The sequence below is a fragment of the Melitaea cinxia genome, chromosome 17 (genome assembly GCF_905220565.1).
Source record: "Melitaea cinxia chromosome 17, ilMelCinx1.1, whole genome shotgun sequence".
Lineage (NCBI taxonomy): Eukaryota > Metazoa > Arthropoda > Insecta > Lepidoptera > Nymphalidae > Melitaea > Melitaea cinxia.
In genome coordinates this window covers 1,469,054-1,487,196 of record NC_059410.1, presented here as the reverse complement: position 1 = coordinate 1,487,196, position 18,143 = coordinate 1,469,054, and the positions used below count along the sequence as shown (strand labels likewise).

At 33.9% G+C, this 18,143-nt stretch overlaps 1 protein-coding gene across 1 annotated transcript in view; it reads right to left on the bottom strand.

The window, feature by feature from the left end:
* Positions 1–11,316, bottom strand: part of LOC123661361 (transcription factor sem-2-like) — a 78,371-nt gene extending 67,055 nt beyond the window's left edge. The window contains exon 1 of the mRNA XM_045596330.1: positions 10,799–11,316. Coding sequence (XP_045452286.1) covers positions 10,799–10,918 — 120 coding nt within the window. The 5' untranslated portion in view covers positions 10,919–11,316. The remainder of the gene's footprint in view (positions 1–10,798) is intronic.
* Between the last annotated feature and the right edge of the window lie 6,827 nt (positions 11,317–18,143).

Below are 18,143 nucleotides of genomic sequence, written 5' to 3'. Positions count from 1 at the left end.
AATCGGGAAACAAGTATTTTATGGTCGTCATGGACTACTTCACCAAATGGCCCGAAGTGTTCGCCATACCAAACCAAGAAGCTACAACAGTCGCTACTAAGTTAGTCGAAGAAGTGATATGTCGCTTTGGCGTGCCTCTAGAAATCCATTCCGATCAGGGCAGGAACTTCGAATCGCAAGTATTCCAGGAAGTATGCAGAATTTTGGGCATTCATAAGACGAGGACCACCGCGTACCATCCACAGTCTGATGGAATGGTTGAGAGATTTAACCAGACCCTTGAGAGGCATTTGGCGAAATTGGTAGACGACAAACAAAAAGATTGGGACAAGTATATACCGCTCTTCCTTCTGTCGTACCGAACAGCCGAGCATGAGAGCATAAAAGCTACCCCGGCGTATGTCAATTACGGTAGAGAATTACGAATACCAGTAGACCTATTGACTGGAGGGGCACCGGAGGGACCAAATACCGTACAAGACTATGTCAGCGATTTAAGGGAAAAAATGCGCTATATACACGCCTTGGTTCGGGAAAATGGGTTACATTCAAGCGAGAACATGAAAACCAGATACGACCGGAAATCGAACACGAGCGGCTTCAAGGAAGGGTCACTGGTGTGGCTGCATAACCCAACCCGCCGGAAAGGGAAATCGCCAAAGTTGCAGACCAAGTGGGACGGTCCATACAAAGTGGTTACCCGACTGAATGATGTGACTTACAGGATTCAAAAGCAACCAAGAGGGACATTCAAAGTGGTACACATAGACCGTCTGGCGCGATACCATGGCAGTAACAACGATGCTCGGGACGAGCATCTCTAAGAGGGGAGTAGTGTTAAGGACACTCAAAGAAACTAGCGCCATCTAGCGGCAACCATTAAAACCACGCAAAGACAGAGACCGCATAAAACTCTCTACTCAATACCAGATGGCGTTAGAGGAACTACTGTGGAACTTTATAGAAGTATAGTCTCGAAAACCGGGCACATGCGCGAACTTTCCAGAATGGTCTGGGCCTCGCGTCGGCCGATATAAATAGCCGCAGGTAGGCGAGCGAGTGCAGTTCAGTTTGAGCGATCTTCGAGGCGACTTCAAGAGTGAAATCTAGTGATCAAGAGTGGTACCAGCGAATCCTACGACTGAGGACATCGTGAGTGCTTAGTGTTTGAAATTAGTGCTTAGTGTTTGAACCTAGTGCTTTGTGTTGGACCTAGTGCTAGTGAATAAAGTCTTGAAAAGAGTCAGCAGGTCTTTCTCTCCAAATCCTTCGAACCCTAACACGTAACAATAACAACTGACAGTACTTAAAGAGATTTAACAGCCAAACTTGTTAAAAGGATACTACCAATTTTGTTTTTATATGTCCAGACATAACTTTAGAATTGAGCCGCCGATTTTGATGGGCATTTTATAGTCTTGTAAAGGAAGTTCCCATCGAAGGTCCGTTACTTAAATTTAATGGTGTGGATAATCAGAACATTATTGGTATTGAATGGTATGCAGCAACTACAATTATTAGAAAGCTATAAAGTATCAAGAGCATCAGTATATTGAGTTTAATTTTCTCTTATTTTAACGAACTAAATGGTTTGATAGTTTAATTTTTGCAATAACATATATTACGTTTATATAAATATTATAAAAAATCAATTATTTCAACTATTAATGTCACAAACGTTAGCTTTTTTATAAGTTCGTACCAAAAGCGAAAGGGTATTAAATTTTGTTAAGGTCTGATCTTCGAATTTGTATATTTTAACTGATTATCTTATTCTAATCAAAGATATAAAATATGGATCAAAATTGGAATGCTAGTAATTGAATCTGTTTAACTTTAACATCATGGAAAGTAATTTGAAGATTTTTATTAATGTTAGACTTAGTAATGCTATAAATTATCAGGTCTAAAAAAAAAAACTAACTCACACCCAAAATTTTACTTAAAATATAAAATCTTTAGAGCCAAAGCTTATCTACTTAATGCATTAAAAAAACTGGCTGGTTTGTAAGGAAGGGAATTTGGACTGAACTCCGTCGGAAAGGGGAACTTTGAGGCGGGTGATTAATTTCGCTGGCATCCAGGGGATTTGCTTCGTTCTTGGAGTCACGCTACTCGCGATGTAAATCATCCAAATGCCGTAGTTTATGCCGATTTTAGGGTTCCTTTAGACTCTTTCCTTGTTTAATTAAATTTGTATCTTCTGTCCCTTTATCCTGAATAAATCGTCTTAAATGAAGCCATGAAAGCGGAAATTAAAAATGGATTTCAATTTATAGCGATATGATTCAAGGGATTTAAAGCAAACAGAGTATAAACATTATGATAGATATAAGATTTTAAAACAGTCGGTTTTTGAAAATTAATAAGTACTTATCTTTTCTAAGAAAGCAATAAATAAATTACTTTAAAGTCAGCGAGAAGTAATTTAAGAGTTAGTGAAATGTATACGGGGCCAGACTTCCGGGGATTCCGTCCGGGTTTTTTGCACTTGCAATGTGTTTAAATTTTAAGTTAGGCAGGAATGCCTAGCTCCCAACACGCCAATGCAGCTGGGTGCAAAGTAATTTGTATTGACTTATTTGTTTAACTTTTACCGCTAAAAATACCTGTTTTTTCTTTGCTGGACTGCAGTTAGATTAAAAATTATTAATAAGTATTTTTATAATCAATTTATAGTAAGTTACTCTACTTTATCTGGAAGTAACAAAATTGTAAAGAAAATAAGAAATAATTTATTGAAAATTTTGACATCATTTTGGTAAAGTTTCCACGCTGGTATCCAAGAAACGTTGAGAAAATATCTCAGTCCTTTGATTAAATTACTCAGGGAAAATGAACAAAAGTTTCCGCTAAACCTTTCACTGGATAAACTTGACTAAACGCAACTTTTTTTCCAATTCAATAAGAAGCTAATTGTATAAAAGAAGCTGTCCACAAGTTAAACGGCTAACACGATTACCGCAGCGAGTGAATATCAGTAGAAAAAGTTGTGGGACAAGAAAAGTTAGAGGATTTTCTTAAAGCAACGTAGGGTTCACGGCCCGATTATAATCTTTTAGAGCGCCTTTTTTTACTTCGCTGCTTCAATTTAAATTTTAGTCACGTTTATTTCATTACTTGAATTCGGTACTTGGGATGCTTTCTTTTTTAAAATTTATAACTCTCAAGAGGGTCTTAATAGCTCTATATCTAAAACAATGTTCGAAGACAATATCGTTGTACTTGGTGAAATTTAAATGTGCCTAGTTAAATTTAATAATACGGTTGCTTGAGAAACATAAAATCACTTCGGTATAGCAACACGAAAACAGGTCTCGGCTTAGATCGAAAACCGGTTCCGACTGAACGAAATAAAAGTTCTAAAGGTCATTGTCGATAATACGGTTGGCAATAGCATGTCTGTGCCAGAGTAAGCTGTATTACTAACTAATAAGAATTACAATGCAATAGTTAAGCGAGCACATGTAATTGTATTAATTTAAAACGCTACGTCTTGCAACAATAAAAAAATAGGAATCATTGATTGATAATATTCATAAAATGTATAGCAAGTTATCACGCCTTTATAATACATAATAGACTTCTAAAATTACTTGATAATTTCCTCGGAAGGTATTTTAAGACCCTGTTATAAGATTAATATAAGACAAACGGTGGAATACGAGTTAATGTAGAATTTAAGCAAGCGTACTCGACTTAAGTAGATATAAAAAATTGCATTCTCAGCAAGGCGTATAAGCGAATTAATTACGCTATAAACCGAGACAGCTGATAAGGAAGGAGTCATAAAGTGAAATAACTGGCAGCGGAGAGATTCTAGTTTTAAGAAATTTCTTTTTCGAAAGTAGGGGACGAGCGTCCTGCAATTTGGCAGAGTCGTAAACTTTATGATTTTCGATGTACCGTCTCGCTGAATTAAACGAAAATGGGTAATCACCGATGATTGTTCATCTCTGTTAATTACAAAACCGACTTTTCTTAAAGTTAATAAAGGGAATTTAGCAGTAAACATTTAAGTGTACCTTGATTAAAGGATATAAAGTAATATTGAACGAATAATAATTTAAAACGTAACATAATTTCATAGTGAACGCATTTAACCTTCAAGTTTTATAGATAGGTCGACATTTTATTTTGAAAAGTTCGAAGTAACTTTAATGACACAACAAATGTCGGACTCAGTTTAATACAGACATTATTACCAGTCATGTGAAAAAAATTCAGTATTCACTTTTTATTATACAACTATAAAAATGACAACGTTTAAATTGTTGAGTATATTATAAAAGACGTTTAACTTCATTTACTTCAATTACGATATATTCCAATGATAAAAGCGTTACTCTCCGCGAACATTCTTAAGTCTTCATCAGTTACTTCTTACGAAGTTTCAAACATGAACATATTTGTACTGTCAAAAGTATTGTTAACAGCGAAGAGATTGAAAACTGTGTTAATATGGGATTTATCCTCACAAACTTCCTCTACTTTCCAATCAAACTTGTACAATAAAGTTGGCGTTGTGAACATTTAATCAACCGAGCCTGAAAATTTATTATAGGTGAAGTTGTAAAAGTATAATTATGTAACAATATTAAATATACAGCAATATATAGAATGAGAAACGTAATCATCCAGAGTGAAATGAAAACACAATTCTTGCTGAAGTTGTTATAGTATACGAGAAAGGAAACGAAAATAAAAACGAAAATCTATAACAATTTAGCAGACTCGAAAATATTTCTCACTCACTCGGGATTTCTCCCAAACTTACACGTTCAGCAATAATAGCAATCGCTTAATGGCGTAAGACTGTACCAGTCGTTTGGATTACGCGAGTAAACAACGAGGTATTAAGTTTTAGCTTATTCGAGTGTCTGATGCCCTCATTCCGTTTATACTCGTAGTTCGAACAATCGTAGCTGTAAAGACATTCCACTTCACAATCCAAAGCAACCAAGTTGCTAAAGCGATCCCTAATTTACAACGTCAATTATATTATCAATAACATTTGCGTATAGTCATAAAACTTTGTTTTACAAGTTTAGAGTTGTTAAAATATAAATTATAATTGCGGTGCTTTGAATTACGATGGGTGTGTATTCTGTTATTACTCGTGCGTGCATTTGTACAAATGATGGAGAGATTTGTTTTGCTTCAATCAGTAATTGTATAGGATCGATAATATTAGAAATGATTTAACGATAAACATCTATTTATAATTTTAACATTGTTCTCGTTTGCCGTTTAAATGATAAGACATACTTAATGATGAAACATTTCGAATTAATAAGGCTACATAAAAAATTTGTCACTCGGTAAGTATAAAAAATGTTACGTTGAGAATTTTAAGGAGCGTTGCCACTGTTGTTTCTCGTTCCAATAATACAGATTTATGGCAGTTTGTGAAAACAACGTAAATAGGTTGTACGGATGAATTTAAACTTAATTTGCTAAAGTCCGGTGTGTTTACAATCAAATAGCGAACTAAAGCTTATGCGGAATTGAAAGATATATGACTGAGTTTTGGTGTTTCACCTAGAAGTTGGTCGTAGCGATTTTCAGTTGGCGTCAACGTGGCGTTGAATTTATTGCTATTTGCTGGACTTTCTGTTTTCACATGTCACGAGTCGAATTTCTCGAGTTGATATTTTGGTACAATATCCTACTTCAGTTTCGTATATTTAACAATTTACGACAGAAGCGATGAAGACATTTTTGCGCTGTCACGAAAAAAAAACATGAAATATTTAATGGACAGGCCTCTTTATATCTGCCATCATTAGTCACTTATAAAAAGCAATTAAGTCTCGGTAACAATAAAATAACTCGGCCGTAGATAAACTCGACGGTACATAAATGTCAACGGTCGAATGTATTAAAATTTTAATATCAAACAAACTCCCAGGTAATGTCTCTCCATACACGAAGATAATTCTTGTGCAACAAACGCCATTCTCCAGTATAATGGCACCATTAAAACACCACCCACAAGTGTAGAGCAAATTGCATTTGCCGACATGGCTACGTATTTTACAATCAAACGTTGATTTCCAGTGCTACCAAGAGCGCATTAGGGTACATAAATTTGCTTACTTAAAAGATAAACTTGAGTAAAGGATTCACACAAAATTGATTTTGAAAGCGGGCAGGCTTAAACGTTGAATTTATTGTTTCAATATTCAATTTAGTGTTTGTTAGAATTTGTTTTTCTTCAAATGTCGCCGTAATATCACTTAAGGGAACTTTTAATTAGTAATCTTTTAAATCAGTTCATTAAATCCGACTAAGTATAGCCAGAAAGTTCGGCCCGATGTTATCGTCGAAGTTCAGACGAAACTAAAAACTGAAAGCAAACCTAATGAGAATTCCCTAAATACCGAGACCTAGCCTTTCGTGAGTGGAAGTTGTATTCAGCATTATAGTAGACAGGCACGAAGAAAAAGTTAACTTCGGTCGCGCAGTGCCTTTTATTTCAAGGAAGTGTTTGAAGTAAATTAAAAGCGGGCGAAGCGAGTTTTTCAGTCAATCTTTGATCTAACAATCGGTTAGGAGAACGTTACAATCACAATTCCAGTAATAAATGGAGCCGAGGAGCGTTGCAACCTTGGAAATAGATCTGTTGCCATACTCGACTTCGCTACATGTCGGAATAAAAAATACAACAAAAACACAGTCAACACAAGTCTGTTCGACGTTCGGATTACCGTCCGAAACTCCGCCCTTTTAGTATTTTTTGTAAAGTGGTCTACTGAGCTATACAAACGGAGAATTCGAGCACGAAAATTTAGTATAGAAATACTTTAGAGACAGTACAAACGAGGGTCTTTGGATGGAGCAACGCAATAAAACTTTTTTGAAGTTTTTTTTCATCACGACATAAATTATCCCTTCTAATAAAAAATAAATAAATGAGAACACTTAGGTCATTTCTCAATCGTAATGCCCTATTGAATAACGATAACAATCAGTTCTTTACATATAATATCATCTCGTGACTAATGAAATAGTGTTAATTATCTGTACCATTGTAATGCAATCTTTTACAGTACAATAACACAATCCTGATAAATCGTTTCCTTATGTTACAAGCACGTTTCGCGTTCCTTCAAAATATTTTATATGCTATTGAATTGTTACAGGTCAAAGGCCCCGTACAAATTGTTTATTACAATGCCAAATGAATCATTTATTTGTAAAAAAAGAAATGAAAAACGCCATTGAAACCTTATAACGTTACTTTTTAAGATACAGAGTTAACCCTGTACTTAATACGATTTAAAGATTATTTTGTTTCAGATGATGCTTTAGCGGTAATTAATTCGAGTGCTATGCGCAGGAACGGAAATTTTCGATTACCGGTAAAAACGTCTCGAGCATCAGGCATCCGATCGCTTCGATGGTTAAAAAAAAAGCGAAAAATTGGAAGTAGAGAAGATCGTACGAAAATTCATTTCCCTTTAATATTCTCGGTAAAATTGCTGGCGCGAATGACCTGAGATTAACATTTCCTAGTAGCGAACGCATTATACACACAGACGCTGTACTCGCATGAACTCACCGACAGTACGCGAAAGGCCACTCACACACGCCGAGAGGATGACTAAAAATATTACGAGTTGACATTGAAATGTTAATGCACTCTCGGGTTCGCCGGCGCATTTTACGGATATTTCGTTCGATCCCCGACTCGGCAATAAAATCGTATCTCATTTTTTTCAGTCATAATATCGATTGTTTTGACTTATAGTATCATCGTATCGTATCTATCGCGTGTGTTTAATGCGATAATGCGAAATATATAACGAGTCGTCGACGGTTCTCGTCGAGTTTTTTTTTTACGCACATACATCTACGTCATTCAATTTTAATACGTCTTATTTTGTTTTTATATCTAATTTCTCGAAATATTAAACGTTCACGTCTTCTGCTATATTTATATATTTTCCTATTTGAATATATATGACCAATCGTTTGTAGAACGTGAAGATTTCGCTCACGGTAGATTTACAGTGTTTTTATATAATTCTTAGAGTCGATTACTTTAGCAACGGATGGTATCATCGGCTAACGTTTACAGCCTTCATATCGAATCGAGTCTTTCATAATTGTGTTTGCCCGCAAACGAAAAAAAAAACCGACTTCAATTACATCGACAAGTAATACAACGTAGATCGACGAAAAAATAGTCAAGCAACTACGCGTTATCAAAGATTACTCAAAAAGTAGTTATCAGATCTCGATAAAATTTATATGTGACCACATGATAAACATCAGCTTTCGATTAAATTAAAAATTATCAAAATCGGTACACCCAGTAAAAAGTTATTACGGATTTTCGAGAGTTTCCCTCGATTTCTCCGGGACCCCATCATCAGATCCTGGTTTTCTTATCACGGTACCAAACTAGAGATATCCCCTTTCTAACAAAAAAAGAATTATCAAAATCGGTACATCCAGTAGAAAGTTATGCGGTATAATACAACGTAGGTCGGCGAAAAAAGCGTCAAGTAAAAACGCATTATTAGATATAACTCGAAAAGTAGTAGTTAGATCTCAAATAAATTTAAATGGGACCAATTGGCACACACCACCTTTCGATTAAAACAAAATTTGTCGAAATCGGTCTACCCGGTCAAAAGTTCTGATGTAACATACATAAAAAAAAAAAAAAAAAAAAAAAAAAATACAGTCGAATTGAGAACCTCCTCCTTTTTTGGAAGTCGGTTAAAAAAAAAATATCGAACACTTAATCATCATAGGTTTTAAATCCTTGTGTTTTACGAGCACTAAATTTGTTACACCTCTTTTTTATTTTAGAATTATTAAGTTTGTTTTACAATGTATTCATAGATTTGTGTTCATATTTTTTGATTAGAATATCATCTACGTGACTTGAATCATGTAGGTACTGTTGCACAATTCTTTCAATTTCTTCATCTTGCAAATTAATATGCCTTATCTATTTGGTCCAAATCCTTTAATTATATTTCGAAAGAGATTTATTAAAACGTTCAGCTAATATTATTCCAATAATTCAAACACATGTATATACTGTACCTATACAATTTTTGTCACTAAATAAACAAATATTATGCTTTAGCTAAAGAAACACATGAAGGTAGCTAAATAAAGCTAATTTGGTGTTTTTAAATTACTTTATATTTATATTTATTTCCCTGTATATTTTATACTAGCGTTTTTAATAATTTCCTGATTTTTATCTAATTTATTATAAACAAATACGGTTGATTACCTTTGCACGAGTTTAGTAAAAAAACTTGCTTAAAATTTAAAAGTTTATTTTTTTTTTTATCGTATTCGATCACGCGATTTAATTTAAGCTTTCAGTGTTTTTAAGATTATTTATGTTGATTTTGCTGGTAATAAACTAATTTGTGAGGTTTTATAGTTATTCCGTTTTTACTTGACATCGATTTTATTTTAAAAGATTTTTTTTTTAGTCTTAATTAAATATTGAAATTGAAGTTTTTAATTAAATTTATTTCGCCGTTTCCTTATATAGAAATTTTTGATGTATATACAAAAGAATGTTAATTTATATTTTTGAAGTTTTCAATAGTGTAACTATTTTTAACAATTTTTTTTTTTTGTTAGATTTGATTATTTGCATTCATTATCATCTTTTACGTAAACTAATTCTGAACACATACGTAACTTACACTTATTTTTTTAAATAATGCATACATTTTTACAGTCTAGACTTAGAAATGAATCATTTTTTTTATCGGCCAGGGAAATCCGATTTACCCTTTTAGGCTCACAAGTTGCATGTTTTATAATAATTTTTCTTCATTAGCGACCCAGTTGGAAAAAAAATTAATTTCTGTACGGCTAATAACCGCGTTAGCTTTGAAAAAGTTTTTAATTCATTCGCCATAGGACATCTGATACTAATCTTGGCTTATTTTTTCATTTACTTTAATATTATAACTTTTATTACTTTTTAATGTGGACTAAATTTTAATTTACCATCAGTTGTTTTGATATTATAGCGTTTTTATAATTACATATATTAGTTCGTTTGACTTATATTAATTATTTAATTGTAAATATAATTTTTGTAATCAATCTATTCTAAACTACGTAATATTATTTAAAAAAAATATTTTATATATTTTATAGTATTTTTACAGGGTACGGAAAAAAATATTTATTAAATATTTGCAACTTCCAAATTGATATTTATGATCTTGTTATTTTGATTTCTCAATATGATAGCGTTGAAAAACATGTTTACTAATTTCTTTAAGTCATTACAACGCTTTCCTGGCGATAAAATTTATTTACGCATTATTATTATTATTATTATTTTTAATTTTTCTTATTGTTTTTATTCGATTGTTTATTTAGAAAAATAAAAAAATTTAAAAGAAATATATCGACTGATCGTAATCATTCGAAATTAGAAAGTTCAAAATTGAATTTTCAACGGTAATTTAATCAGGAGGTAGCGTTTACGGAAGTTCGGCAACGTTTCAAAGTTCTATTAAACTTCGTTTTAATTTAGGGATGTTTCAAATTATTTTATTGTTATTTTTTATTCGATTTTCAGTTGAATTTTTTGATTAGTTACTATTTAATTTTTACAGTTTTAAATTAAGATTTTTTTTTTGCATTTTATTTTATTTTTTCACTCGACAATTTTTTTAAGGTATTATTTTTATTTTTTCTATTTTATCCGTTTTCGTTTTTTTTTTTGTTTTTTTTTTGTCCTTTATTTTTATTTTAAGCACTTACACTGATTCAAATAATTTTTTAGCTATTCTCTTACCTGTGTGGCATCGGTGTAAGGCGTTGATGAATTTTTGTCGACCAGTTGCGACCCAAACACGGGGACGCCGCTCGATGTAGGCGTCAGGGACCTCACATCCGATATTTGTTGGGGTACCATTGTGCTAATCCAAAAAAATATCCCCCTAAACAACACAAACACAGTTCACCTATTGCACTTAACACTAAAGACTAATTTGTTCAAGTACAGAAAAGTTTATAGCAGTCCAAAAAGTGGCTTCTTTGCGTTCCGACGCGGGAGCCTCACGGCGGACTTATCGCCGAAGACTTCCCAATATCTGGAAACTATTATTAATTTTCGTTCTATAACTAATGATCTGCCGCTGTCTTGTTCCCCGACGATCAGTCCATAAGTCATAATTTCAGCGGGACGAGACCGCTCAGTTATCGAGGGGCATAATCGCGATCGTGTGGGGTACGTGAACACTCGGCGGTGACAGAGAACCTACTAACTGGTCGGCAACGTGCGGAGTGCTGTCAATATACCCGCTCAGCTGTTCGCCCCTCCCCGCGCACGCGCCCCGCTCCCCCCGCGCACGCCTCACTCTCGTGCAGAGCTCTGACGAGTGCACATGTACATGGGTAAGGTTTTTACAACAGAACATTACTTTTATCGGACGATGCGATGTACACAATTTTTTGTATATTGCAATATCAACCTTATACATATACACGCACAGTCTATTTTGGTATGTCTGAGATCAATTCACGCATTTGATAAATAGTTCAATATATAATTTTAATAAATGAATGCTAAGTGTGGATCAGATTGTTCCTTAGAACGTTTTGATTACGTATCTCTAATGAGCAAATTATGAAGTAGGTAACAAACTAATGTGAAGCTAGTTGATACTGTTATCAGCTGCAACCATGGCTATTGGGGCTTGGTGTAAATAAAGAGCTATTATTATAAATATCATCGTAATTTATTTCTATGCATTCATTTATTCAATAATATGTTATTAAAATATTAACAATATTTTTAACGCTGCGGTTATTTTATTTTATCACTTTATGTTCAATATTGAAAACAATAACAGACTTATTTTTTTATAATGTATGAAAAGGTATTTAGTTTATGTATTGTTTTAAGCTAACGCGATCACTTTTCATATTTAAATTTAGGTATATGTTTTCGGATGTTTACCACGTTTATTGTTTTATTGAGCTCACTATATTTCGGCAATGTTTTAATCGCCGTTATCCGGGGAGACTTTTAAATAGTAATATTGATTTTATACTATTTTCGTTAACTTAAGAAACGTACACCAGACATACTTGGATATTTTGATCTTTATTTTAAATAATAGTTGATTTGTAAGCGTAGTGATTAATGACACTGACTCGATATGCCAGTGACATAGCGAGCTTAACTCGCGCCTCTGGCACTATACCTTTTTAAAAGCCTTACCTATGTAAAAGCCAAAAATGGCGTGAACTCGTGTTGTCCATAGTCACCACGCTGGGCAGGCGGGTTGGTGACCGCATGTTTTGTATAATTTATCGAAATTTTTAATTTTAGAATCAAAGCGAAAACACCGATTAAACCTCACAAACTTTTTTATTTAAAATATTAATAGGATTTTCAGAAGTAGATATTTTAATAAATATAAATACTTTTCCTTAAGGGCGCTCGCTTCGAAATTAAATCATAAAACCTTGAAGATTATAAGTATTTATGTATTTTTATTGAAATTAATAATTTAATTACAAAAAAATGGCTATTTTCGTACATTTAATATTTTTACAAAATAATTGATGTTATGTGGCGTTATATTGGCAGCTTGGTTAGCTGGCAAAAAACGCCCATAACGTTAAAAAAAGCAGGAGATTTTTATGTATCTATAGTCTTAGTGATGACTGTTATTATTATTGCAGTTTGCTATTATTCTTACGTCATTCGAAAATTATTACGTATTTTTATAAATCATTCTAAATAAAATAAAGCTGTTAAGATAATTTTGTAAAGTAGTTTTTTTTCGAGCTATATCTAATAATGCGTATTTACTTGACTATTTTTCGTCGAACAATATTTTATTATACCGCATAACTTTTTACTGAATGTACCGATTTTAGTGGTTCTTGTTTTAAGCGGAAAGTGTTACTGATCACTACTGGTCTTGTGCCGTGTGGTTTCGGCCGAGTAGAATAGCACCACCCCTTTCTTCCTGTAAGGGTCCTAAAAGGCGACCGAGGGATAAACCTGGCTCAAAATCATCAGGGTCCTGGAGAAGGAAAACTTCATTTGAAACCCGGAATGGGGTCTCCGTCAAGCATTCGTGGCATAGTTCTAAAATGCAAAAGACTCCTGGAGCCCAATTGGTTCCACAGGTATCGAATTGTCGTTCCTGTGGGCCTAGTCAGTGAGGTCGAGAGGGTGGCGCAGAATTTAGGCAACTCTGCGTTTTCCTGAAGAGTGTCCTAGGCAACACGCTGTCTTTCTGACACTGTCTAAATTGTCTGCAATAGACGGATTAAGGCCAATGATTACTGGTCATGTAGTCCCATTTAAATTTAATTGCGATTTAACTAGTACTTTTCCAGTTATATCTAATAATGAGTATTTACTTGACTATTAATAATTTGATCGAGATCAGATAACTAATTTTTGAGTAATCATTGATAACGTTTATTTACATGGCGATTTGTCGTCTTGTTGTGTTGTCTTGAAGTCGGCTTTTTTCTTTCGTTTCACTTCAGCCTATCGTAGTCTACTGTTAGATATAGGACTCCACGAGTTCGCACCAAAAATGGCGTGAGCTCATACGTGGTGCCCATAGTCACCACGCCGGGCAGGCGTGTTGGTGACCGCAGGGCTGGTTTTGTCGCACCGAAGACGCTGCTGCCCGTCTTTAGCCTGTGTATTTGTAAGTTGTTGTTTGTGTGTGTGCTGTATAAGTTCCAAGGTGGTAGTGGAACTGTGTTATCCCTTAGTCGCCTCATACGACACCCACGGGAAGACAGGGTGTGACTATATTCTTTATTGCCGTAGCCACACAGCTTGCAACAGCTTTTTTTTTCGTTTATAACACAATTATTATTTTATTAACTCTTAAACACTGTTATATATTAAATTTTAAAGTATTTTTAATGTAGCCGCCTAATTGTTATCGAAGTCTAATGTCCCATTTCACCGATTTCTGACAAAGATATCTGACGTTTAAAGATATCGTACGGATAAATTTTTTTGAGACATATTTTTATTTTATTTTTCGTACTTCACTTTATTTCTTGTCCATCATGTCTTACTAATTAGATTTGATTGGTAAATAATTATATTCCATTCAAACTTTTTGCGAAACTAAAGATATACCTACTATGTTGAATGTGTTGAGCAATTTAAATTTTAATAATAAAATTCATCAGCTATAATAATAAAAATTAAGTAAAGTAAGTAAGTAATAAAAATTAAAATTAAATTATAATTTAAATAATATACTGTAACATTTTTTGCAGAAATAGCGATCGTCGATTCAAAACATAACAATTTGGTCCACAGTCGATGTTAAATAAATACGTACACCATAAAAATGTTTACAGCCTAAATAATTCAATAGTACAAACATCTGCCGATCGCCCGCATATCAGCGCCATTTTTTTTATTTATTAAACCTAGCCTTTTACATACTTTATTCAATTTCCTACTTTATTCACGTGATATAAGGTGTAATTTTGTTCGTTTCTCTGTCAGGTGTGACTGCATTTGCAAATGATATGGGACAATTGACGATAGTAAGGGGTTCGCTTGCATATACTTTTTTATTAAAAAGGTAGTTAGGTATGTGTTTGTCGCTTGTAATCTAATTGATGTATGAGAAGTGCGTCAGTAAAATGTAACGACTGTGTTCGACTTACGTAAAGATATAATCTTAGGAATAGTTTAATATTGATATATTAGAAATGTTAATTATCATTGGGTATATTAAGTTTTGTTAACTTCTACAGGGATAAAAATTAGCGTACATTTTCAATTATAAGAAATTACTGTAGTCTATGATATACGAGGAGCACCGCAATGCCGACTTCAAAAAAGGAGGATGTTACTTAATTCGACCGTATTACCCGTATTTTTTTATGTATGTTCGGGGATAACTTTATCATTTATGAACCGATTTTGATAATCCTTTTTTTGTTGGAAAGGAGATATCCCAAGTGTGGTACCATGATAAGGAAACCAAGATCTGATGATGGAATCCCAGAGAAATCGAGGAAAACCCTCGAAAATCGTAGTGACGACTTGGTGCTTTTGTTAATTTTTATCGTCTACTTGTGTTGTATTACTTGTCGATGTAATTGAAGTCGGTTTTTTCGTTTGCGAGCAAACAGAATTATTATGCTTAGCAACATTTAACGATACAGGTTTATTGATATAAATTAATTGCATGAAAACGTGACGCCGCGTTGGCGCAAAGGTCACAGCCATGGATTGTACCTGTTGCGTTGGCGGTTGCGGGTTCGATCCCCGCACATGACAAACATTTATATTGGCCATACAGGTGTTTTCCGTGGTTTGGGTGTTTGTGCAGTTCTTGTGGGTCTCCCCACCGTGCCTCGGAGAGCACGTTAAGCCGTCGGTCCCGGTTGTTATCATGTACACCTGATAGCGATCGCTACTCATAGTAGGGAATATATCCGCCAACCCGCATTGGAGCAGCGTGGTGGATTAAGCTCTGATCCTTCTCCTACATGGGGAAAGAGGCCTATGCCCAGTAGTGGGATATTACAGGCTGAAGCGTAATTACACGAAAAATATTATATAGCAACGAAGCTACCATTACTATCTTAAATCATATTAATCTATAACAATAGAGTATATATGTAAAGCTTAACTAAATCTCGTACCTGCGTAACACTCGGCCCTTAGCAAATATTTGCGTAAACAGGAAGACGCTAAGATGTGGAAGTGATATGTAATTAGGGCAGCATCCGCTCCTCACAAATACGAGCGACACTTCAGATTATATTTGGTAGAACAATCATGTACATATATAACCTCTCCGTGTCGCTCGGTTTAATTAATTATTTTTAAGAATTTGTTTAATTAATTTTGTTGTTCAATTTGTTATCTAAAGTTAGATTTGATTTCAATGGGTTTCTAATTGTAGATAGAATTTTGATATAATTATAAGACCGATTTTGCACTTTTTTGATATGGAATATTATTAACAGTTTTAGTGTAGTTCCTAATTTGCAATAAAACTATAAATAAATAAATATCTACACAATAATGTAAGTTTGTTTATTATGATTTCATGCGAAAACTACTTAACCGATCATCGTGAAACTTTGTACACATATTCTTGGAGGTATTAGAAGTAACATAGAATACTTTTTATTTAAAAAAATTAATACAACCGAAGCCGCGGGTAAAAGCTAGTATTAAATAAAATAAATTAATAAGTCTTACAAATTCTGTCAATTCTCTCGTTATTGGTCAAAATTAGATTAACAAGTTATACGTTAATTATTCAGAATTTTAATTAAACACAAACAGGTAAAACCACTAGGTTTTGCCAGCATCAGTTGGTTACCGACTCAGGTATACATTGTGATATTTATAAACCTAAAGTTATAAACATATTATAGATAGGTAAACATATATAAGTTTTATATTTACTTGTCATAAATTTTCAACATACAAATTAAATTAAATTTATAAGTATGTGATGTAGTGATGCGTGTAGGCACCTAGACAGCGGCGGTTTGTTGGTTCGATTCCCGCTCGGGTGGACATTTGTTTTATACAAATACTTGTTTCCGGTTCACATTTCTGTCCTTGTGGGTCTCCTCACCGTTCCACGGAGAGCACGTCTCAGTTGTTATCATAAATAACTAACAGCGATCGTTACTCTTAGTAGGGAATATTTCCGCCAACCCGCAGTGAGATGCCACAGACAAAATTGTGATCGATCGTGATCGCCATACTTATATGAGTAGCAAGGAATATCCCAAAAACCCAGAACCATAATGGTGAAGCACGTCGACCAATAACAAGGTACGCAAGCAACGGCGATGCGAAACAGAGACGTGAAGTCGCTGGTTACAACTAGTATATAACCTAATAACGTCAACGCGTTTTAATAAGATAAAATGTCTAAATTAGTTGACGGATTTTCGTGCTGTAACGTTAATACGTTTACTTGATCTTAACTGAGCTAATATTATTAAAAGGAGATTAGGTTTTTATTCGGTCAAGCTAATCATAGGGACTTACGAGTATATTGATAAGAAAAATATTGTCTACCGTCAGATAACAGATCGAAGCAGAGTCAGGTTTGCGAAATCGTGACAAATCAAAATCGAATTTAAAATTTCATTTCTCATAGACTTCAAAGACGATATACATTATCAAATAAATAAATAGATATCTTTTAATATCCACACACGGTCGTCTGTTCCTAAGGTGAGCAACTTAATGCTTGTGTTATACTCGTATGTAAGATCCGACTATTATAGGTAATTTTTTCTTGATTAATATACATAGAAATAACATTATATATAAATACAAACATTACACCCAGACGGGAATCGCATATATAACCCGCGGAACACAATGTAAGGCTACAAGCTGCGCCAACGAGCTAGTCAAATGTATGAAATAAATTTACTATAATCAGTACGAAGTTACTGCCGATTTAGAATATATTCTACTATAGTTCCTTCTGAGAAGAATCAATAACAAACAAATTTACTCAATTTAAAAAAAAAGCAGTCAATACATTATTCAGTTACTTATTTATTAGAACAAAACAATAATTGTGTTTGCAGGCCAACGAAGAAAAACCGACTATTATATCGACAAGTAATACAACGTAGATAGACGAAAAAATATTCAAGTAAATACGCATTATCAAAGATTACTCTAAAATTTGTAATCAGATCTCGATGAAATTTGAATGTGACCACATGATAAACATTGGATTTCGATTAAATTAAAAATCATCAAAATCGGTACACCCAGTAAAAAGCTATGCGGATTTTCGAGAGTTTCCCTCGATTTCTCTGGGATCCCATCATCAGATCCTGGTTTCCTAATCACGGTACCAAACTATGGATATCTTCTTTCCAACAAAGAAAGAATTATCAAAATCGGTTCATAAACTTTAACTGTCTGTAAAATTTTAACTGTCGTTAAAAGTGTAGCTTTAACCGATTCGGAATGTAGATTCTGTAGAGAAAAACTGGCAAGGAACTCCTCAGTAACTTTTTTTTAATGAATGCTTTATAACAAAAAAATTCTATTCGCTTCAGCCTGTAATATCCCACTACTGGGCATAGGCCTCATTCCCCACGTAGGAGAAGGATCAGAGCGTAATCCACCACGC